At 41.9% G+C, this 24,884-nt stretch overlaps 1 protein-coding gene across 4 annotated transcripts in view; it reads left to right on the forward strand.

Moving 5' to 3' along the window:
- Positions 1–23,519, forward strand: part of KIF18A (kinesin family member 18A) — a 41,628-nt gene extending 18,109 nt beyond the window's left edge. For all 4 annotated transcript variants that reach the window (XM_060275299.2, XM_035117758.3, XM_088667958.1 and 1 more), the window contains exons 11-17: positions 1,730–1,894; positions 3,498–3,619; positions 4,894–5,132; positions 15,087–15,564; positions 17,433–17,537; positions 18,863–18,972; positions 22,614–23,519. In XM_060275299.2, coding sequence (XP_060131282.1) covers positions 1,730–1,894; positions 3,498–3,619; positions 4,894–5,132; positions 15,087–15,564; positions 17,433–17,537; positions 18,863–18,972; positions 22,614–22,729 — 1,335 coding nt within the window. In that variant the 3' untranslated portion in view covers positions 22,730–23,519. The remainder of the gene's footprint in view (positions 1–1,729; positions 1,895–3,497; positions 3,620–4,893; positions 5,133–15,086; positions 15,565–17,432; positions 17,538–18,862; positions 18,973–22,613) is intronic.
- Positions 23,520–24,884: the final 1,365 nt, after the last annotated feature.

Raw genomic sequence — 24,884 nt, forward strand, 5'->3', positions numbered from 1 at the left:
CTTAACATGGTTTCTAATTAGAATTCACCTTGTCCTCCTGTCCAGTTCCCCACCCCCACCCCCCGGTCCCACCACCTGTGTGGGAAATTTCCCTTGGGGGTTCAAGTGCAGAGACTCATACCAAATTCTCAATTGGTCTGATTTTATTTAGTAAAGCATCATCGAACAAAGTTCAAAGAGTCTACCAGAGCTTTATAAATAGGCGAGATGGACATCATCTTAGCTGTCTGTCCTCTAACTGAATCACCTTCTGCCACCTCAGCACCTCACCATCTCTTCATTCAACCACAGTCCTTGAAATGCAACTTGTTCAACCCACTTTCACTGTATCTATTAGAACTCTTCTTGCACCTTATATGGAGTTGCTTTTCACTTTAAACATTGACCTGTTAGGTTCCTCCTTAACTGGTTCTTACCAGTTTTGTAGTCGGGTTACGCTCCTGAGTACGTAACAGAAATTCAACCTCACACAGTGTTGTTAAGGCTCTTTTCTATGTCGTCTGACTTGTCTGCATACTTTAGCCTTGGTCCCTGCTTCTCTTGTCAACTCTTGTTTCCCATTCCTTTGGCCATCCTGCGGCTCAAACCTGCTGGCTCTTAGTTTACTTTTTGGGTGCTCTTTCCTCTCAATGGGTCTCCCCAGCATTACTTTTTCTGCCCCTCAAGGTCTGCCGAGCACAGCGTTCAGCTGTTACTCCATTTTGTGACATTTCTCCAAGAACGACAGGAAAGAAGGGCTTGAGCCCGAGCCACTATTTTTTATGCTGTGTGGTGTAAGAGGCAACTTTGTACTCCTGGCTCTGTGCATTTTATGGATAGGCTTTTTACTTCTGGTTTTTTAATCATACATTGTTCATATGTTGCCTCACGTATAATGTGGCTCAAGTGGCTAATACTTAAATGTATAAAACCTCCCTCACATAGCAGTTAACTGTAAGTGACAATCTTTGAAGTTCTGTTGCAAAATAATTTTGTGTGTTCAGTTTTCTCAGACATCTGCTTTCAATTGAGCATAGTGACAGCCTTCTGAAATGGAAGGTGATATAAATTTCTTCTGTTGAACTAAGTAGGAAATATTTTAAACGCTGAAATGCAGGGTACGTATACTGGCAGCTTTTTCCTTGGAAAGCCCTCTTGCTCTTAATAGTCAAAATCATGTCTTAAATTCGGGAGTTCAAAGAGCATTTGGGGCCGCATTCTTCAGAAATCACACTGGAAAAAATATTGGGTTCACATGCAGAACATTCAAGCACCACCACCCCCCGCACTCCTTTTGGGTTCAGGCAAAAAACCTAAATGAATTATTTGGACCAACCCTGTTACTTATGATTTGGGAGAGTGGGCTGAACTAGCTGATACAGAGAGGGAACGGCTTGCTACAGCAGTCGCTTTCCCTCTGGTAAAAATATTAAGTTTTTAAAAAAAAATATGTGTGTCTTTCCATAAAAAAATTTGCATGCCACGGTTTCACAAGTGGTTTGTAACAATTATAATGCAATTAAAACCACACAAAAATTAAAACAGATGGCATCGCGCTGGGCTTCGCTGACTGCAACAGCCACTGATCTCCAGCACAGTTGAGGAAATTGAATAATATTGCATCATGTGTTCTGTTTTGCAAGGTGTTACTGGAAGGACGAGATGCTGGGCTGTTGCTTTGGTAGTATGTAGTTCACCATAGTATCCAGTTCTGTCCTTTAGTCTGAAATTTAGGTTTGTTTTGTTACAGGCGACTGACAAGCACGACCACCGGCTTGCGTTACTTAAAACCCGGCGCTTGCAAATAGAGCAGAGGCAAGCGGAAGAGACTAAACGCTTTGAGGACAACACTAATTGGTTGCACCGGGTCGAAAACGAAATGCGCCTCCTGGGCCAAGATGGCCATATTCCTCAGGTAAGCTCCTTTGACTCTGGTTGGCCACGGTGAGAACAGGATGCTGGACTTAAATGGCTCACTGACTTAATCCAGTAGTACTGTTCTCGTGTTCCCTTTGGCTCCTGGGAAATATTTTGAATGTTCAACTGAGAGGGATTGTTCTTTGTTCCACTGTAGCAGTAAGCAAATTTGTGGGTGGGTGTGGGTTTGTGTATAAAAAAGTGGAATATATATATAGAGAGGGAGAGAGCTTGGAAAGGGAGAACTGAAGGAAGATGATGGGTCAATGAGGGTGAGCAGGGAATTGGTTTTGAGCTGACCCTTCAGGCCAAATCACTTACCATCTTGCCTCATGCATCCTTCCTCGGTTACTTTAAAATAGTGCTTGCTAACTGTAACTGTAAGGCTTTCCCATTTGCAGATAGCTGCTTTGTAACGTGGTGGAAGACAGATTTTTTTGTTAGAATTTTCTCTTTGAAATGTGCATGTTTGATTTTTTTTTTTTAAAAAGTCTCAAATTGCTGTACTTCCCTGAATAGTAGTGTGTCTGCAATAGACTATTGTAGTTTCTTGTTCACATAGCATAAGAGTAGATACTGTCTTCATATGAAACAAAAGAAGAAAACCAGGAAGCGAACAAAGCAGTTGCCTTCCATTTTTCAAACAAGCCTATAAACAACATTGACCTGGTGTCTGCTGCATTTTTCCTGCAACCTCTGCTGCTGAAATAATACCTTATCCATCTCAGCCACTGCTGAAAATGGAAGTTATTAGCACGTAAAATGTGATAATACCTGTGAGTCGCAAGGATGAGAGCCATGTTTGATGAATGCTAGTATGCCCCCACTGTCACTGAAGTTTAGTACCAGATGTGGCACTGGTCATTTTTAAGGACTTTACCTCAGTTGTGTGTGGTGGGTTTTTTTTGGGGGGGGGCTGGTTCCTGCACCCTCCTCCAGCTTGGAAGCTTTCAAAGCACCAGCATGCAGGCAGGGTTTCATACTTTGCTTCCCAAGCAGCCCCATACTTAAGGGGCTTCAATAAGAGGTCTCCTAGGTCATTCCGGTTTTGGTTTTAACTTGAAGTACCTTGGCGTTTCCGTGTGCTGCTCTGGTTTGCCAGAAGCGGCTTTGTCATGCTGGCCACATGACCTGAAAGCTATACGCTGGCTCCCTCGGCCAATAATGCGAGATGAGCGCGCAACCCCAGAGTCGGTCACGACTGGACCTAATGGTCAGGGGTCCCTTTACCTTTACCTTGGTTTGTATTGACGGCTATCAGCTCTGAGTGAGATTCAATATATATAATGTTAATTCAAGAAGCATTGTTAGCTATTGTTAACGCAAGGGGAAGTAGCATGATAGTACAAATCCATGATAGTGCATGGTAGGCAAAAATTGCATCAGTTAATTAATTGCCAACAGTTAGTTAGTTAGTTAATGGAATGGCTGTTGCCACAACTGGATGCCACCCTCTTGACTCCATAGCACTACCTATTCCCCATCACTTGGAGAGACTTCTGCTCTAGAAGTAGGACTGTTGTTTTTCAAAGTAGTAGCATTCCCGCCATTACTGGGTTGGCTGCCTATGAGCTTGGCTTAAACATGGCTCCCTTTTCCAGGAGCTGAGCCGAGATCTGCAGTACTGCCATCTGAAGTTGGAAGTGAAGGATTTGAGAACTCAGGCTGAATTCATGAGGACTCTTGCATCCCTCCAAGAACAGCAATATAAACAGACAGAAAAGTAAGTCGACATTTGAAATGCCGTATTTTGAACAGCTTCCCTATTAAAAGCTTTTGACGTATGTGGAGGTGCAAATAGGCTAATTTTACACGAAAATTGTGGTACATTTGATTAAACTTCCATTGGACTGCTTTTGAACAAGAGGCCTGAAAGTGACAACGACAATGTTTCTTTTTCTGTCCTCTTCCACAAAGCTGAACAGATTGCTCTCTAGTTCTTTCAGAATATCTTGGTAGGAACTCTGACCTTTTGAGCTCAGTGGTGGCCAATCTCTTTGGAAGGTGTGCAGCAAATCAAATCCAGAGCATGAGGGTGCCATATTGGCATCCATTGTAGTCCGTAGGCAGACTGCTGTGTCTTCATAGCTTTGCCTCTTGTCTTGCCTCTGGAACCAGGAATAAGGCAGCCCTGCAGTGTGGAAGATGTAGGCAGGAGAATGTGCCTAGTTCCATTCTGTGGCTGGCTAACCTTTTCTTTCTGGGCTGAAGGCCGAATTCACTCTTGGCCAGTGATTCAGAGCACATGCCAGTGGCAGGTATCTCATGCAGCACAGGTACCCAGCCTAGCCCTCCTCTTCAGGTGATTATAAATGGGGGAATGGAGGGTTATCACACCCACTCACCAAACAATGACTCGGCCAAGGCCTTTGGACTGTCCTTGAAGACAACTCTGATACTTCAACAGGTCCAAAATACAGAAGCCAGATTACTGGCTCCCGTTGGAACTCCCATAACCCCCTCTTTTAAAACAGCTGGTCTTAATAGTGTTTCCCTTCCTGGGAATTTTCCCCTTAGAGAAGCCTATAGAATAGATACAGATAAATGAGTTCTTTGTAGGCAACCAACTCAGTGGTGCCTAACAATAAGATGATAAATTTCCAGTCTGACTACCTACCTGGTGTGGGGGACCTGGTTGATGACCTATACCAATCTCTCCTTTGCTTTAAAGGTCAGCACCAACACTTTGAATTGTGCTCGGAAACGTACTGGGAGCCAATGTAGATCTTTCAGAGGATGGGGTCTCGGCGGCCACTCCCAGTCACCAATCTAGCAGCCGCATTCTGAAACTACTGTACAATTAATCCAGAATGCAGAATACTCAATTTTTTTAGGGTATAGGAATCCTGTTGAAAATGTAGGTTGGCAACTAAGGATTAATGTCCATATGTTATGTTCCTTAAATACAGTTTACATGAAAGCAGCATGAAAGCATAACCTAAAAAATCTCTGAGATGTTTGTAGCTTATTTACCGTGATACTTTCATTTTTTAACAGAATACTAAGTGCTTTGCTTCCTGTTCTAAGAAAGCAGTATGTGGCTTTGAAAACAGCAGGGTTAGCAAACAGTGCTGTTGAGGATGACTTCAAGGTGTTTGAGCAGCTGATTCACAGAGAGAAAGCTGTAGTCTGGGCTGACCAGATGACTGAAAAAGAACCAAAACAAAATGATTCACCAGTGATGTCTGCTATTATGGACTTTCCACAACTTGTGAGTTACCAGAATACTCCTTGCCGTAAGTAGACAATTGTCTCTTTTTGTGTTTTTAAGATATTGCACCTTCCCTAAGGAAAAAAGGTCAAAATTGAAGGTAGATTTACAGTGAGTTAGATCCAAAATGCCCTTCCCTTGAACTGAAAGACTGGAATTCCAGCAGAGGCACCTGCTGGAGAAAGCGGCTGGGGAGGTAAGTTTCACCCCTGTAGCTCCCAGTCCTGGACTGAACTGTCCAGAGCAGCTTTTGAGGATTCTGGAGAGCAGCCTCTCCACCCACTTTCTCTAGCAGGAGTGCCTTGCAGACAGAATTATTATTATTATTATTATTAAAAGTTCAGAAAGTACATAACTATATGTGCACCAGACATGGTGAAACGCAAACAAAAAAGAGAAACAGAACCTGTGCAGAAGGGAAAACGAAAGGGGGAGAGGGGAAAAAAACCCAAAACTGTATATTTTACACTGAGATCCAGCGCTGAGGGCCTTCTGGCAGTTCCCTCACTGCGAGAAGCCAAGTTGCAGGGAACCAGGCAGAGGACCTTCTCGGTAGTGGCGCCCACCCTGTGGAACACCCTCCCATCGGAGGTCAAGGAGATAAACAACTACCTGACATTTAGAAAACACCTAAAGGCAGCCCTGTTTAGGGAAGTTTTTAATCTGTGATATTTAATGTATTTTGGCATTTGTTGGAAGCCGCCCAGAGTGGCCGGGGAAACCCAGCCAGATGGGCGGGGTATAAATAATAATAATAATAATAATAATAATAATAATAATAATAATACTTCACCAGATCTTAACCTAGTACAGTTTACAGTATTTGTAAGAATGGATTCCAAATATCACTGAATTTGTCCATGGCAAGTCTGCGTTTATAGGCAAGTCGTTCATATGTTGTGAGTTTATATAAGTCTTCAATCCAATTGTAGACGGGAGCCGCATTTTTAGTTTTCCAATTCAACAGTATCAGTCTTTTTGCTGTGGTAAGGGCACGGAAAGTCCACTCATATTGTCCTTTTGTAAGGTTCCATGTGCTGGGTATATAATTCAAGAGGCTATTTTGCTATGTAAATGCAAGGTTGCTGTGAAGTTCTGTTGATGGTTTTAGTTACCTTCTGCCAAAAATCTTTAAATATAGGACAATGATTATGATGATGATGATTATATTTATTTATTTATTTATTTATTTATTTATTTATTTATGCTCCCACCTTTTTCTCTGATGAGACTCAAGGCAGCTTACAGCTAAAAGACCTGCCAATAATTATTACAAGTTCTGCTCGCCTGAATTCTGGACCCAGCCAAAATGACTAAACCTAACTTTAGTGTTGTCTTTGTCCATGGAGTTTTCTTGGCAGGGATACTGGAGTGGCTTGCCAGCTCCTGCTCCAGGTGGATCACGTTTAGTCTAAACTCTCGGCTATGACCTGTCCATCTTGGGTGGCCCTGCACGGGATAGCTCATAGCTTCTCTGAGTTATTCAAGCCCCTTCGCCACGACAAGGCAGTGATCCATGAAGGACTAAACAACAAACAACAACAACTACCTTAGTGTAGCAGCTAAAGTGTAAGATAGCAAAAGAAGCCCTTTCTTGGAAATGGTGTGCATCATCATCTCAGGAATATCTGCCTATATCACTCAACTCTTCCTAACGTAGCAGTTACAGCCTTGCGAAAACATCAGTTCTAGGGTGGGCATTGAAATGAATCTGCATGTAGCTTTTCTCCAGATCACCAAAGAAAGTAGAAAATGCTGATATAAGCCTTGATCCAGATAACTATTTAAAGATACCTGTGTATAGTAAGACCTTCCTTTTTTTGTAACCTTTCTGAATTCCTCCACAGCGCTTGTGATGTTTCATTTGGGAGGCGGGCTGTTTTGTTAAGATAAGGAAAATACTCACTGTACACCTGACAAATAAGGGTGCTTTGACAGATTAAAGCTGTTTGTTAGCTTTGTGCTACTTTTCCTAGTGCAGTGCATTCGTCTTTTGCAGATATCCTTATCAGTAGATAGTCTGGGCGTTTGTACGATCCGGCCAATTTATGCCATGAACAGCGTTATTGGTCATAAAATGAAGTGAGGCACCTTTCAATCAGTTTAGCAAATGTTGTTTCCTGTCTGTGGCTTTCTGTTGGAAATGTGAGCGCTAATGTTTGTACTGACTCCTCCTTAATGTGGTCATTTTCTGCATATACTGGATCCCTACAACTTCTGCATCCTGGATGCTCCCTTCCCTAGAGACATTTCAGAGCAAGCAGCGACGTAGATGGGGATTGCGGGAAAAGTTGCAAGCTCACTAGTGGAAATAATTTGATTTATGCGCAGACACAAGGGGGAGAATTGCTGTTGGTTTCCCCAAGCCTATGGTTTTAGAGAGTCCGAGGTTATTCCGGTATTCTTTCAACAATTAGATGATCAGTATTGGCAAACTTCCCTGAAAGACTTCCGTTCCTGATCTTCCCCAGTCTGGATGCACCCTCAGCTGCCGTAGGAAATGATGAGGCCCGATAGATCTTGTCACTACTCCATGTGAGCTTCTGGTGCACTCTGGATCTTCCAACCTACAATACACGTGTTCTTCAACAATTAGATTGATGTGGGAAAGGTTCCTTCGAGGCAGAAAATTTGGAAACCAACCCTCCTAAACAAAACACTTAATATTTTCAGAAACAAAATATGATATGGAGAGCTATGCTTACCGTAAGAACAAGACTTCATGAAACACTGGATATTTTATAAGTCTTCTAGAGCTCTTACCATCTGAACTTGGATAAACAAAATGGTACTTATACGTTAGGATGGAACATTTGCATGTTTTGTTTAAAGATCCAACATATAAAAATCACCAGCAACAGAAATTATTCCTTGGAAAAGTCATGGGGAGCAGGGAGTTCCTATGTTGTTAGGAAGCCCTGACTTGTCTTTAGTTAGGAAATTTTTGAACGACAATTCCTACAGATTCCATTGCACCATTTTTGGTTCGTTGATTTTATTTATTTATTTATTTTGGTGCGCAATCTATTCAAGATGTTAGGCAGGAAATGGGGTTTTGCACAGAGGCTGAAAAAACATTGGCCACCTGTTACACAGTGGTCATTATTCCTTATTTAAAAATCCATATTTTACTTGCAGCATAATTGCATGGGCTTTACTTGTCAACATAACAGTAAAGCTGTTCCATTTGGGGGGCACCAGACTCTTGGCTTCCAATCCATTCTTGAATTAAGAGACATATATGTTCCCGTGGGAATATTTCAGAGGGTTTTTCCAAAATTCTCTATATTTGGATAAATTGGTCATCATAATGTTTCATTTACGTTGAAGTATGGATGCAGTATAATTTTAATAAAATAATGGGCATCTCGGGAATTAAACAGGAAGGGGGTGTGTGAGCCCAGCTTGCTAGCATATGTAGTTTACTGTTTCGCTCTTAAATGTGGATTGATTACTAGGAAAGTGTAGTTTGAAAGTGCTTTTCCCCTAAATGTCTTCCTTTAGATCAGGCATCCCCAAACTTCGGCCCTCCAGATGTTTTGGACTACAATTCCCATCTTCCCCGACCACTGGTCCTGTTAGCTAGGGATCATGAGAGTTGTAGGCCAAAACATCTGGAGGGCCGCAGTTTGGGGATGCCTGCTTTAGATATTAAGTGTAGCAATGCCCATCAATGCCAGCTATGTTGTCTATTCCCAATTATGCCATCTACTGTGAATTATCAGTGGATGATAGCTTACGTCTCAGCATATTGATAATATTTATTGGTGTTTTGCATCTGTTCAGCACACTAGCAATGCATAAAAAAAGATTATGAATAGGCTTAGGCATTTGTCCAGTCTAAACCAGTCCTTTGTTTCTGGTCACACCTCAACATTTCTGGTTTGAATATGATGGAAATATAGTACAGTACAGTATTTTAACTTGGGGAAAGAGTAGGCAGGGCTATATAAATGGACTGTGGGAAACACAAAGAAGAGTTAGCTGGTATCAGACGTTAGAGCAAAGTTGATTCTCTGATATTTTAGTCAAGGTAGTTAAAGACAGGAACAGAAGAAAGAGCAAAGGCAGCGGATGTGCTTTAAAGAAGTGGGGCATTGTGAGAACTAGCAATGTAACAATAATCTCCATATTTTGCAAAACTCAGTACGTGGGGTGTGTATGCCCAAATTACAGTGTCCCTGTGTTTGCTATAGACAGACAGACAGATGTGTTTTGGTGATAGGCTGCTTGTAGCAAACTTGAATGACAAAGAACTCTTGGCAGTTTTCAGTTCCAGAACTTAACTTGGTAGCACGCTTCCAAAAACTTGTAAGGTTGGTTAGAGATTTCTCTCTCCCGGTAGAGTAGGGTGGGGTTGCTGTTTGATTGAACCCATCACTCTTGGCTTTTCTACCTCGCTTGGAAACTTCAAAGCCTTGTTATTATATGCTTTCAGTAGCACTTGGATGAGAGTAAGAAATGAGACTTGGCAGCAGAATAACAACATCATCCTTTGCTCTTGAAACAACTTTAATTTCAAATAGACTGTTGCCTCAAAAAAGAGTGAGGGGCTTACCTTTTAGCTGCAGTTTATAGCAGACTGCAAAATCATAGGCAGCTGTGATATTTTAACTCCTGCCATTGAAGTGCAGCATAAATTATTATACCAGTCAAGTAAAAACACAAGCTCTAAGTTAAGAGTGGCATTCTTAAGGCTTGCGCAGTAGGATTTTGATTGATGGCGCGTGATCCATGTTCTCTCTGTGTGTGAGATGCGAACGCGAGCTCCATTCACAGCCAGGCACTTGCCAGTATTTCTGGCTTTGTTTCAGATATCCCATTTCTTTAAGCGTAGCTGTGCATTAGTAGAGAGGGGGTGGGAATCCATTTTTAAATGCAGGGGGAAGTGCCCATTACTTCCTCCAGTGACCAGAAGCAAAGCCAATTTATTACTGGGAAGAGCTAATTGCTGTGAATTCTCATGTTAGTCAAAACATTGACTTTAGATGCAGGACTGCATCCACTTTCATTCTCTCACCTGTAAGCTTCAATACGTACTGGAGAGCTTCTTCCCATTCAAGCTGTCCTGTTACAACTGCCTTCCTTTCTCCATCTTGAGTAATAGCATCACACTAATGTTGCCATTCTTTTGGATTCAAGCTGGCGTTTTGGTCACTCCCACACACCCACATTGCATTTATTGCTTCCAGAATGTCTTTAAATTGCTTGGCATAATAACGCGTTGGGGTCACATGAATATTCATTCTAAAATTCATTCACTAGGCAACATTTGCAACTCGGAAATCCATGAGTCAGAAAGCTGTTAAAAGAATCAAAATTTATGATTAGTAGAGTAATTGGATCAATCACTGGAAGCCCAGAAATGTTTATTGAAATGAATACATTAATATTTGATTTCACTTTAGCCGAACAACCGAGCAGACTTAATTTAGCACAGATTCCAGAAATACCTTCTCATGCATGTATTTAACATGAGTTCTGGAAGAATAAAAAAATCCTAACCCGTTATTTTGTCCCAAACCCAATTAGAACTCGTCCCATTCATCAATGTCTTTTTGACATGGACTTGACTTTTGTGGGCTGTGACTCATGTTTGCTAAATACTTCCCTCACGCTTTTCACATTACTTGATACCATGCTAAGTCTTGTCTTCGTATACTCGCTTCTTGATAAATGAGTTCCTTTATCGGCAGAGATTTCTGGAGGCATGACATGGCATAGCCAAGGCTGTCCAAAAATTCTTAATTGAAAGGGAGAGAAATCATCATTTGAATACCTTCATGTTCAACTCCCATTTTTCATGCTGATTCTAAAGCATGGCAAAAATATATATTTGGCAGGTGCAGCACAAACCTGCGAAAGTTTACTCAGAAGTAAGTTGCACTGCTTGCCATAGGGCTTACTTCTAGGTAACTCTGCAAAGGAACACAGCTTTAATATAAAGTGCATTTGCTTTCCCCATAACACACATGGTAATATGTTTGGGGTGTGTGTGTGTGGTTGATTTTACATCCTAAATTAATCCTTAAGTATTGTATCCAATTTATCTTTAGTTTATGGGACTGGATAGATATGCAGGCTCCCTTTTCCAGTATGGCTGCAAGAATTTGCCTCCATTTTCAGCGCACCATAGTTTGTTGAAAATAGGGGAGGGAGTTTGCAGTAGTGAGCTTTAACTATGGTTTGTCCAAAGAAGCCAGGATCATCAACCTCTGATCATCTCCTCTTCACACCTTCACTGGAAGAGAAGGGTTCGAGGCACATCTAAGCTTGTCCTCATAGCAGTAAACCAGGGCTGGGCAGCCTGTGGCACTCCAAATGTTGCTGAACTACAAATCCCATTATCCGTGACCATTGCCCATGCTGGCCACTTTTAAGGGCAGGATAAACGAGGACAATTGCTCTTTTAAATATACTGTACAGTACTTTCATTAAATAATAATAGCAAGTTGGTGTACAGTACAGTACAGCATTATAATATCCATAAAAATATCCATTCATGTTCCATTCAAGGCCCGTCTGAACAGTACTCTTTTCAAAAGACCTCTAAAATATGGCATGGATTACTCTTGCCTGAGTTCTAGGGGGCACTTCAGGGGCAGGAAGATCTCGGTGGCTGAGGTGGAGCATAAGGAAACAGGAGGTACTTTGGGCCCAAGTTGTTTGAAACGATTGTTTTGCTAAGGATTTCTTTCATTCTGATGACATTAAGTATATAGGGTTTTCTTTTTCCTAATGGCTCGCATTTGGGCTTCATGGAACCCCAGCAACCTGCTTTTTATTAATGTGCTTGCAGTGCAGTATGAAATATGGCTCATTGTGTTGAAGTTCAACAAATTATTAATGTTGGCAATACTTTTTGTGTTCTCTACCTATCTGGTTTATAGTTTAAATGCTTACATTTACGGGTAATTTAAAAGTGGTTTCAGTACTGGGAGAAGCTTCTAAAACTTGGCACTCCCACCAAAATGTTTCTCTCCCCCAAGACTTCGTGCCCAGTTTCTCTTAGGACATTTTGAAAAAACCCAGTGCCTTACAGTAAACAAAACTTTTTTTCTTCTTTGGAAAGAGGAACGTCAGTGCTATAATGTATAAACACAGACCAACGGTCCGCCAACCACTACTTTTCCCCGAAACACATACTTTCAGATGCATAAGCTAGAGCAACGCCTCATAAATTAATATTTTAAAATGTTGCCTAAAATGTTTAATGGATAGCTGTTTGAAAGATTATAATTGGATTCTCTGGGCAAAGCATATTGTTGATATTCAGCAAAGTGGCTATTCAAAATGTTATGATTGGAGCCCTGCATCACTATTCATATAATCGGGTTTCACGGCCATAGGATGTTGAAAGATAAATATTTTGAGCACACAGCGTTTGTTTATTGTCTAGAAATGCAATGTGGAATACTTCAGACTAAAATTTATGAACCAGTAAGTACTGGAATTGTATCTAGCCAAACACCAATCTGAATTTTTAACGGGGGGGGGGGAGGCAGACTGCCTCTGAGCCACTGAGTTTGAAGCAAGTGTGTATGTAGGATTCTCTTGTTATTTTCCTATGAGGGTAGGACAAAGAACAGAGATTAAACAGTTAACTACTACATAATTCACAGGAATGGTCTCACTTAGTCCAACTGCTATGCAGAGCATGTCAACCCTTCACCATCATCAGTATAGTACATAGCTATACTTTTGTATGTTCTGCATCAAAACCTAGGATGTTCTGATACACTTTTTCCTGACCTTCTGGGTACTATTTTTCAGCTTAAAGATCTGCTACATGCAAACCAACCCTAAATATTTCATTGGACAGTGAATCTTCTAGACACCTTTAGCTTGTGGTTAGAATCATGGTTATGTCTAATTGCACCTTGTTTGGGTGAATAATCTAAAATGGTGGTGCAATACTTTCTGAATTGCTGAAGATCTCCCCACCACCATCCCAGTAGTTCATCTTTCATCGGTTTTGGACTTAACATGTCAGTCCAAAAGTCAGACTTTTAATGTTTAATATTTATGGTTACTTCTGACCAAAATGTCATTACTTTGGAGCAGGATCATATCATATGGCACAATGCTTTTGGAGGGGGGAGCACAATGCCAGTACTGTTCTGTGTTTTATTTATTTATTTATTTATTTATTTATTTATTTATTTATTTGGAAAATGCATTGTGAGTTCCAATGCACTCTAAGGATGTTTTTTCATGTTGTATCAGACATAGCCTGATATCCATGGAGACCAATCTGACAGAAACCAGTATTGCTTTCCATTGCCTATTGTTTATGAGCTGCAAGAAATTAAGACCACCGCTGCTATAATCCGCTTTCCATTTTCCGTGGTCTCTTATGCTTCCTCCTTAAGTTCTCCTACTTGTTCCCCACTGCCCTAGCCTCCTTCACTGTGTGATAATTTCTGTCAATCAGCCATTATTAGAATGGTTCTGTATTGGCTCAGCTGCTTTTAATCATGGCATATAAGCTGCTATCCTCAGCAACTGTACAGTTACAGTTGATAAATTATTATATTAGTTCCCTGTTTCCTTCTCTCCCACACTGCTGCTGGTGCACTTACTTACCTCAAACAATACCGCAGCAATGTGAACTGGGAAAGTGTGTTTCATAGAACAGAAAATGTTGGTTGATAGTGTTTGCGGCTGCCATTAATTTATTGTCATGGTAGTTTGTATCCCAGGAGGTCATGAGTTCCCCCCCCCCTTCCCCATTTTATCATAACAACCTTTCAGGTAGGCTAGTTGATAGAAAGCAACTTCTTTAAGGTCCCCCAGTGAGGTTGATGGCCAAGGAGGGGTTTGAATCAGGTCAGTGCATTACACTGCCGTTGACTTTATTGTGTGGAAGGCGAAGGGTTACAGAAATAACTCACCTGGGGGCTTTTTGGACTCCCCTGTTTTGCACCAACAACACTTAACTCTATGGGCCAGGCATAGGCAAACTCCGGCCCTCCAGACATTTGGGACTACAATTCCCATCATCCCCGACCACTGGTCCTGTTGGCGTGGGATGATGGGAATTGTAGTCCCAAACATCTGGAGGGGCGGAGTTTGCCTATGTCTGCTCTGGGCCGTGTGCTGGGCGTGTTTTTACTCAAGCTTCCATCTGTTCTTTTGCACACTGATCCCCAGGCCCCAGACAGGAGCCATTGACCTGCTAGTGAAGGGGAGAGTTTGTCCTAATGTTAAGAGGACAAATGTCCCCACTGCAAGACAGCAGAGCTGCTTCCCTCCCTTGCCCCCACCCCAATCTGTCTGCAGCCAAGAGCCTCCGCCCCACCTACTCTTCCCAGATATGTAACACTGCAGAACAGCTCAGCGTAGCCATGGAGTTTTAAGCTCCCAGGTTTGCAAGAGGCGTTGGGAGCTCCTGCTTCGTCACCCTTCCGACGTTCAGAAGGAAGGTACCTGGGAGGTGCTTCTAAGAGTGTGTGGCGGAAAGGGCCTAGAAACCTCCTTGTGGTAGGGAACCCTGATAGTGCACAGTTCCCAGTCGCAGGTAGACTTCCAAGTGCGCTTAGCCAAACTGGCTCAACACCGAAAGATTGGGGGAGAAGCAGGCATGTCCAGTGTGCACAAAGGCACTGGAGGTGGGCTGACCATTTCCACCCCCCTCCCCAGTTTGAGTATTTGAAGGCTTGGAGAGGGCTTAAAATGAACTGAATTTTGGTTTGATCCAGACTAAGATGCTTGAATTCGATTTCAGTGTGGGACTTACTTATTTTATTTATAGCCTACTCTTCCTCCCCAAAGGGTAACTTAAAGTAATACAATAACATTAAAACTTTTTTTAAAAAAAAGTTAAGTCACTACTGTACTAACTTTTCCCATTGATTTCAGTGGAGCCTAAGCTCAACTACCTTGGTCTAGATCCAGCTCTACAGAACTGTTCTTATTCTTCTCTGCAAAGCCTAGAGCACACACCTGAGTGATTCTTCTTGCCTGTTTTTCAACTTAGGTATGCCATCAGAGAAAGTTAAGACCCATGTGGAACTTGAGGCAGAATATGGAGTACCTCCCAACAAAAGAATAAGGCGGAAATTGATGGAGTCTCCCATGGCAGTGCAAAGTCCTCCGCAATCCAGTCAGCCGAACCCTAATCACCTGGTGGATTCCATCAGCAAAGCATTCCAGCCCATTCTGTATACACCCAAGGGCTGCCAGAAGCCTGTGGAGAACCTGCGTACTGAGACTGTGGTAAAGCAAGTGTTAAATACAGCAGCAGGCCTTCAAGAAATAAACAATCGCACTGCACAGGCTCAGGATCCATTAAAGCAGGATAGCCATGGGGATAACATATGCATCGTGACTCCAGAGCGCCTCATGAACTCGACAGTTACTCTATACGAAAGTAACATGGGCAATACAGACCACGCTCCCAATGAATCCGAAAGCAAATTGCAGGTGACCGAGAGCAGCAACAATAGTTTACAAAGGTATTTTCTGTGGAAGAGGAGGTGTAATAACCTCTTTCCTTCCTCACCACTTTAATCCTGATATTGGTTTATCTGTTTTCTTTCCTTTTTGCACAATTAGTGTGACCTCAGTTGTTTCACATTCTAATGTCAGGTAATAGTGGCATTTAAAGCCTCTGAAAGACATGCCCAAATTGTTAAACTATGTATGGCCTTGTCCAAAAGATCGTATTGCTGTTTCCTCCTGCTGATCCCTTTTCCCTTTCTTTCATGGACTGCAGTCCATGAACACAAAGTCTGGCGAAACATGAAAATAAGGCAAGTGAAAAAGCAAGGGTAGAATACTGAGCAGTTTTCACAATGGAGTGAAGGGAGCATTGGGTCCCTCCAATGATCTATTTTGGGATCTGTGCTACTGGAGTCAGGGGTTGTAGGCAGACTTGCAGGTAACACCAAATTATTCAGGTTGGTGAAAGTCAAAGCAGGCTGTGAATTGCTCCAAAGGCATCTCTTCAAAGTGGGTGGGTGGGCGGGCAACAAAATGGCAAGTGAGGCTCAATTTCAAAGTCGCATTGAGGCAAAAAAAATCAAAATTAAAAAATCATAGCAACCTGTTCATTGATGTGGTCTCTCTGAACTGGTAAGTATTCAGGAAAGAGATCCTGGGGTTGTTCCAAACAGCTCTGAAAATGTTGTCTTGTTTATGGTAGTGAGAATGGGAAATGTTGTGCTAAGGATTGAAATAAATCTGCCTGTATTAGGGCACCTTTAAATAAATCAGAGATACAACTGGCAGCCTCTTTTTGAAAATGACTTTGAAGAGCTGTAAAAAGTCTTTGAAGAGCTGTAAGAAGCACCCAACATGATTGGGGACTGAAATAGCTTCCCTACAAGCCGAGGCTAGTTTTTTGGGGGGGGGAGGGGATAAGTTTAGGAAAAGGGGGCTGAGGTGGGGGACAAGACAAAAAAAAAGTATACATGGTGTGGAGACAATGGCTAGAGAGGCTGAGAGGACAATTAGCTGCCCTGAGCGTTGTGAAGGGTATGAATTGTCTAAATGAATAGAGAGGAAATTATTCTTCCTGCCTTATAGCCCTAGAATTCTGGCTTGACCTATGAAATGGATTGGCAGTAAATTTAACCAATTCAGAGGTCCTTCACCCAATGCACAAGATGAAATTCTCTTCTGTAAGCTGTGGTGGTCACCACTGGCACTGATGGCTTTGAAAGGGGATGAGAAAAACCCATGACAGGTGTGTCTCATCAGTCACAAATAAAGAAACCATGATGACAAAATGGAGCCTGTAGGTTCAACAGCAGTAGGCCTCTGAATCTTCATTTCTTGTAGGCAAGAATGTTAACAGAAGAGTTCTGTTGCCTTCAAGTGTTGCTTGCAGGCTTCCTGGAAGCACCTGGCTGGCTAATCAGGTTACTGTACTAGAGTGGACTCTGGGTAGATCCCACAGAGTTTCTGGGCACTGCTGTAAGAAAATGTTCAGCATTAGGCAGGAGCAGCAAGGTCATAGGGTACCAGAAGTGGGCAGTAGGGCCCCTGTTGGAGCATCAGACTTTGCAAGTACCCAGCAGTGTCAACTGCTGATTCCAGCTCTGTGCAAATTTCTCATCCTGGCCCAATTCCAGGTGAAACCAGGGTATTTCCATTGAAGGTATTGCAGAACAGATCCTCCAGTGAAAACAGACAGTCAAATGTCAGTATTGGTAATTTCTGGATTTTTAAAATCTATGCAAATAAAATATCCTTCCATTGAATATTTTAATACCGACACTTTTTGGAATGCAAGATTATTTTTAGAATTTGTGGCTTTTGTTTTCAAGAAATAACTCTGGATTTTTCACAACTACTTTTCCCCCCTTTGCTGTTATTTCAGACTCGCTGTCGCTCCATCGTTAAATAAGCAGCCAGACCCCATACATAATAAGCCATCTTATATGGCAATGACGTCTGCTGCTGAGAGGAAAAGAAAGTTATTAAGGTAAGCAATGCTCCAAGTAGTTCAGTGCTATTTTCCCCACCTGTGAAATGGGTTGCTGGTGTGTCAGTGCTGTGGTTTAGCAGGAGGCAGGAACATTACCCCAATCCAATAGTCCTCATGACTTGATCTTCGGGGCTCCTGTGCTGTCTTCTTGTCTCCTCCTTGCTGCAGTGCCAATATCTGCCTTCTTAATTCTTCCCAATGTTCCAACTCAGTTTCAGCCATTTTCCTGCCTTGCAGCTCTTCAAATATCTGACTCCACTGATTTCTAATTTACTAACTTCTTTTCTAGTTGCATTTATATACAATATTTTCACTTCCTCTCCCTAACCTTTAGTTAGTTGTTATTAGTTATTAAGTATCTATCCTTCATCCCTGGATCACAGGACAGTTTACAATATAAAAACACCAAAGTACATGACATGGTAACAAACAATAACAATGCTCACACACAGTTTAAAAGGCAACAGATCGTTTAATTAGCCAAAGGCTGTTTGTTTGTTTGTTTGTTTAACAAAATAGACCAATGATAAAACGCATAAAGAAATACTGTTAAAGCAGCATAAGGTTGGGTATTATCATTGAATTTGTTCCAAAACATTTTTTTTTAATTCCCATTATTCCATAAACCTGTTAGGCTGGTTTATATGTATTCTTTTATGATAGGTTAGCTAATCATAGTTACAATGGACCATTTTTTCTCAATCCATTCAGATAGTAGGAGATAGGATTTCCTCCCATTTTTAGCTATTATAATCTTAGCAGCAGTTATAAGGTTAAGCATCATTTCTTGATCATTTCCCCTCTCTTAAACCTTTAATGAATCAGGAGAATAGACTCCCAGGAGTAAACTCCTGATTTGCTTTTGACTACCCTTTAACTGCCAGGTTCCTGTGCTGAATTGTCGATGCTCCTGAGCGGAACATTTCCTATTTTCTTTGAGCCTACCTGCGAACTATTGACCTTCCTATACAGGAGCTTTAAAGCAAAGCACAACCATTATTACGACTCAAGTTTTACAACCAAAAACCCAGCACATAATGACTGAAAGTCCTGTTCCATCACACTGGGAAACAAATGCACAGACACAAACCAGAAATATAATTTGAATCATACTTGTTCAGGGTTTTTTTTAGGACCAGGAGAAGAAATAGCTGCAATCCATACAAGTGTATCTGCGGCGGATCTTTCTTGAAGTAAATTAGTCACGCACATGTTCTCGATCTAATATACTTTTAGATGTTGTGTTCCAAAAACCAAAAACTAAGCATACCCTCTTAAGGTCACCATGCTAAAAGCAAACTTGTTATAACTTTTTCTTACAGTTCACTATCGAACAGCGAGCTTACAAATCAGCACGGTCATACAACTGCAAAGCGTATTAAACAAGACAGTGTGTTAAGTTATAAAGCTCTAAGAGTCCCTAAACCGACAGGTAAGTATCAAATTACAATTTTCGGTGATTATATCCAAACTTGAGCAGTAGGTGGCTATGGAGGAGAGCCAAGATTGTGGGCTGACATTTACCATTTTTCTTCGTCTTTTGCTGTGGTAATTTAGTTGTACGGCTGGGCTACTCAGTTAAATTGAGTGGAAAGGTTACTCCTTAAAAAATTCTTAGCCGGTTCCATGTTTTAATATAGGGAAAGAGGAGCCAAATACAGTCATACCTCGGTTTAAGTACAGCTCAGTTTGAGTATTTTCAGTTTAAGTACTCTGCGGACCTGTCTGGAACGGATTAATCCACTTTCCATTACTTTCAATGGGAAAGTTCGCCTCAGGTTAAGTACGTTTCAGGTTAAGTACGGACTTCCGGACCCAATTACACTCATACCTCGGGTTAAGTACACTTTGGTTTGATTACTTTCAGTTTAAGTACTCCGCAGACCCGTCTGGAACAGATTAATCCATTTTCCATTACAGTGGTACCTCGGTTTATGAACTCAATTGGTTCCGGAAGTCTGTTCATAAACTGAAGCGTTCATAAACTGAAGCGAACTTTCCCATTGAAAGTAATGGAAAGTGGATTAATCCATTCCAGACGGGTCCACGGAGTACTCAACCTGAAGCATACTTAATCCGAAGCATGGGTGTAATTGGTTCCGGAAGTCTGTTCAGAAACTGAAGCGTTCATAAACTGAAGCGAACTTTCCCATTGAAAGTAATGGAAAGTGGATTAATCCGTTCCAGACGGGTCCACGGAGTACTCAACCTGAAGCATACTTAATCCGAAGCATGGGTGTAATTGGTTCCGGAAGTCTGTTCATAAACTGAAGCGTTCATAAACTGAAGCGAACTTTCCAATTGAAAGTAATGGAAAGTGGATTAATCCGTTCCAGACGGGTCCGCGGAGTACTCAACCTGAAGCGTACTTAACCAGAAGCATGGGTGTAATTGGTTCCGGAAGTCTGTTCATAAACTGAAGCGTTCATAAACTGAAGCGAACTTTGCCGTTGAAAGTAATGGAAAGTGAATTAATCCGTTCCAGATGGGTCCACAGCGTTCATAAACCGAAAATTCATAAACCGAGGTGTTCATAAACTGAGGTTCCACTATACTTTCAATGGGAAAGTTCGCTTCAGGTTAAGTACGCTTCAGACTGAGTACTCCGCGGACCCGTCTGGAACGGATTAATCCACTTTCCATTACTTTCAATGGGAAAGTTCGCTTTAGTTTATGAACGCTTCAGTTTATGAACAGACTTCCGGAACCAATTGTATTCATAAACCGAGGTACCACTGTATGTACATCTTCCCACTTTTACCTACCTCTACCTGTGGCACTAAACTGCCTGGGTGTTTTCTAGCAGTTCATCCATCTGTTTGGAAGGGCATAAACCCTGGAGCTGTTTGTTGTGTTCCTCGCTGTGCAGTTGCTTGTGGGCAGTTCCCATCATAGCTGTGGCAGAGGGTGGAGCTGCTGAATTCTTTGCCACACCCTTCCACAATTTTTCAGTATCTCATGAGATCCTTCTGGCAGGTTCTTTCCCACCACCTCTTTCTGTGACGTCTCTGCCTCCTTGGTGCTAACCATCATAGAACAGTGATAAGCAGGAGCAGAGGGGCAGTGCCATGCTGCCACTCTCTGACAGTGGTGGCGCTGTAGATTACCGGCACGGGGCAGGGCGGTGGTGAGGTCGAGACTGTGTGGCCACACCTTCTTCTTTGGCGATGATTCATAGCCAATTAAGATTGTCTTCCATAAACACGGTTTTAACAATGAGTCCATAAGTGACTGTGGAGGCCAATGCTGGATCCACTCGTCCTTCCACAGTGGGGACATTGGTTTCTTGGTGGGGAGTTAATCACGGTGTGGATTTGCCAAGCGTGCCTTCCTCTTAGCACGTTTCTCCCTTGCGTCCTGAGTTTGAGTGTCTTCAAAGCCCATGACACCTTTGGTAAAGGCTGTTCTCCAATTGGAGCGCTCGCAGGCCAGTGCTTCCCAATTGTTGGTGTTTATACTACATTTTTTAAGATTTGCCTTGAGACAGTCTTTAAACCTCTTTTGTTGACCACCAGCATTACGCTTTCCATTTTTAACTTCGGACTAGAGTAGTTGCTCTACTCTACTCTAGAATAGTTGAGACGATACGGTAATCAGGCATCCACACATGTCCAACAATGTTGATGTTGAAGAATCATTGCTTCGGTGCACAGCCCCAGCCATTCCTGCCGGCAGTAAGAGTGACTTCTTCAGACACCTCTTTGTGTGGTGGGGAATGCAGAGGCAGGACATTTCCCTGGGCAGCGTGGTTATGGTAAGGAAGCCAGTTTTAAATTAGCCAAGGATATCGTGAGTTTTGCTGATGTGGGGCTATGCATGCCACTGCCCAGGTTCCCCCTGCCGAAGAACAGGTTGCCTTTGCCTCCATCATGGTTCCAATTGCATCTGTGCATTTACAATGAAAGCTTAATTTGGGCAATATCATCTTTCTGGCTCACATACTCTAGAGGTCCCAAAACAATTGCCTTTTTGCTACCTCTTGTCCTTTTAACCACCCTTCCTCCAGGCAAAATTAATGTTCTCTTTCAGTTATGCAGCTGGTGAAGTGCTGCACGTAGCATTCCCCGGAGCTAATAGAAGCCGAATACAGTGTTATCAGTACTTTGCACAATGCTATCTTCGTGTTAATTATTTGTACCAAATGTTAGGTAATAAAGGATACCGGCATCAATTACTGTAATTGTATTGTTAAAGAATCATGTAATTGAATTCCTAATTTGGAAGCTGGGAACGCATTAGACATGCTTAGAATCTCAAAAAATTAATAAATAAAAATATCAATATTCCAAGGCACATGCTTGGGCTTGTTCTGTGCACAGGGGCAGTAAAGCAGGGATGGGGAACCTCTTTCAGCCTGGGAGTAGAGATCCAGAACTAGCCCACTTGCCAGGGGCCATTAAAGTGGGCAGGGTCTCCCACTTGACCGTCAGGTGATTAAAATGTCAGGCTTCAAAGGGAACAGGCAGAGGAGCACAGTGCTAGGATCAGGAATCAGCCTCTTCTGTTGCCTGTTACTGTTGAGCAGAGGCTTCTCATTGACCTTAGCAATGTGGTGCTTCATGCTGACACCAGATGTAAGAAATCCCTTATCCAAACTTAGTGCTTCAATCTAAGAAAGGTGTGACCCGAACTATTCATTAGTTGGAGCTGAGCCTCATATTAGTTCTGTGTGGTAAGTTTTGAAAACTTATTGAGCCAGAGGATACTACAATTTATTGGTTGGCTAAGACACTGGTTAGCCATTCATGGCTCTCTGGGTGGCTTATGGAGTAAAACAAAAATGCAGTAAGTAAAACAATAAATGCTATGTTAGCAGCATTTTTCAGACGCTTATCAGATGCAGCCAGCATTGATAGCAATATTAAAAAATGAGAAGTTAACAGTTTGAGCATATAGTTAATGTCATTTTAAAATAATAATAATTACGATGATGATGATGATGATGATGATATAGTAATAGTAGTCCTATGTCTGCCCTATTCTGTTAACCTTAACATTTAGGGAAATAATTAACATCATCAAGGCAGTAGTATCTGTGTCTCTCTTTAACATGGCTAATTTTTTGTTCCATAGAAACTAGAACAAGAAGCTGGAAGCAACATGAAGAGCTAAGAAAACGTATCAGAAACAACGGCAAGGAAAATGCAACCTTAGACACGAAACTCAAGACATCCAAAAAAGCATTTTGAATTACCTACATTGAAATAAATCCTTGCTTTATACAGATTTTAATTTATTAGCAAGACAGGAAAGGTGAACTTTCCATCTGCTCTCTGCACTGTTTCTCACTTACCTGTGGTAGTAGCTATACATTATACTTTACAGACATGTATTTTTCAAACGCTCACATCTGTACTTTGGTGTACCCTTCACTCTCTCTTAACATGTAATTGGAAGCTGTATTGTACTTCACAAATAACTGCTTTTGACATCTCTGCCCTTCGCCATATTTCAGTGAAATAATCTCTTGCAATGAGAATACAGTCAGAAAGATGGGTGGGGCTCCTCTATGGTGTGTTCAGGCTCCTCTATAGTGTGTTTAGTTGGTACATGAAGCATCATAAAGTTTAAGAAGGAAATGTGACAAGATTCCTCTCCTGCTAATGCATCGCTTCATAAATGACAGGTGGCATTGAGCTCTCATCCCTGCGTGCCTCCCCAATGCAGGGTGCAAACACCTTACATACTGTGGACCTTTGAAGAAACAGCTCTACTGTGTTCCAGCGAGGAAGGTGCAAAATGGATCTTAAGCCTTAATGTATTTTGCCTCGCATTGCTGGCTAAATTACAGTACATGCATCTATTAATGATATTCCTTGTCCACATTTCCTTTTTCAATATAAATAAATGAAGCTGGTGTTTGAAACTAAACCTGAGCAACTTGAATGTAAAAATGTGCTTTGTATTTTTAATCTGTATCTGTGTCTTAGATAACTCTGTTGCCCTGAATTAAATGGTGTTTTTGTAAAATTTGTAAAACCAAAGTGTCACATACCTGTTCCTTCTTTGAAACTCTTGGGCTCTTACAATTAGTTTGCTTTACTCATAGGTTGATATGACATATGTGACGTACTGCTCTTGAGGATTAAAAAGTCATTGATTCTAATGGAAGCATGTTAATGCCCAGCTCAGCAGAAAGGATCCAGAAACTTTCCAGAATCTGTCCCCTTTCCTCCATCATCCATTTCCACAGAACTTTCAACTATGCTGAAGTCAGCCTCTATCCCCAAAGTTCTAACTTGGTTAATACATTACCACTCCTTTAAATAAAAAATAACAGTAAAGAAAAATTAAGGTAGACTAGATCAGGGATAGGGAAATTGGCCCTCCAGCTGTTGGTGGGCTATAACTCCCCTCAGCCCGTGTCACCTTGGCATTGCAAAAACCAGAGGTTCCCCATCACTGTTGTAAATTTGCATAAGATTAAGACACTGATTATTTTAAAGGGCCTGCTATCAAAAAGAGAAGAGTGCGTGTTCAGGGTACCACCAGAAGGCCCAGCCATTGCTTCCAACTGCACCTCAGATACGTGGAGCTTGAGGGGCAGAATCACCTTTGATGATTATCCTAACGAGGCTGATATGGACTCAGGTAGCCCTTCAGATACATTAGTTCTAGGCCATGCAGGACTTCCAAGGAAAACACCTCCACTTGTTTCTTAAGAGTCATGAGCAAAAGCTGGGGAACTGCTTGCAGACCCAAGTGGAATGTTGTTTAGTCGTGTCTGACTCTTTGCGACCCCATGGACCAGAGCACACCAGGCACTCCTGTCTTCCACTGCCTCCCGCAGTTTGGTCAAACTCATGTTGGTACCTTCGAGAACACTGTCCAACCATCTTGTCCTCCGTCATCCCCTTCTCCTTGTGCCCTCAATCTCCCAACATCAGGGTCTTTTCCAGGGAGTCTTCTCTTCTCATGAGGTGGCCAAAGTATTGGAGCCTCAGCTTCACGATCAGTCCTTCCAGTGAGCACTCGGGGCTGATTTCCAAGTGGAATGTTTCTGCTAAAGTAAAGGATTGATCTTGGTACTCAAATGTTTTACTTTTTTCATGGGTTAAACTAAATATGTGATACTCCTGGTATGTGAGTGATAGGACAAATCTGTCCCCACTTTTTCTGGGTGGTGGATATGATGGGGGCCTTGCCATGTATGAATATGGCCCTTGGAGAGCACAAGATGGATACACAAACTGTTAAGGAGTCAAAAAGAATCTGCATATTATTTCATTTCAAAGAATTGCTCAATAATGAAAACAATTCTCAACACAGCTGTAGCATGCACTACTCAGGAATCTTTTTTAATATATATATATATATATATATATATATATATATATTAATTTT

The sequence above is a fragment of the Zootoca vivipara genome, chromosome 1 (assembly GCF_965207765.1).
Source record: "Zootoca vivipara chromosome 1, rZooViv2.hap1.1, whole genome shotgun sequence".
Taxonomy (NCBI): Eukaryota; Metazoa; Chordata; class Lepidosauria; order Squamata; family Lacertidae; genus Zootoca; species Zootoca vivipara.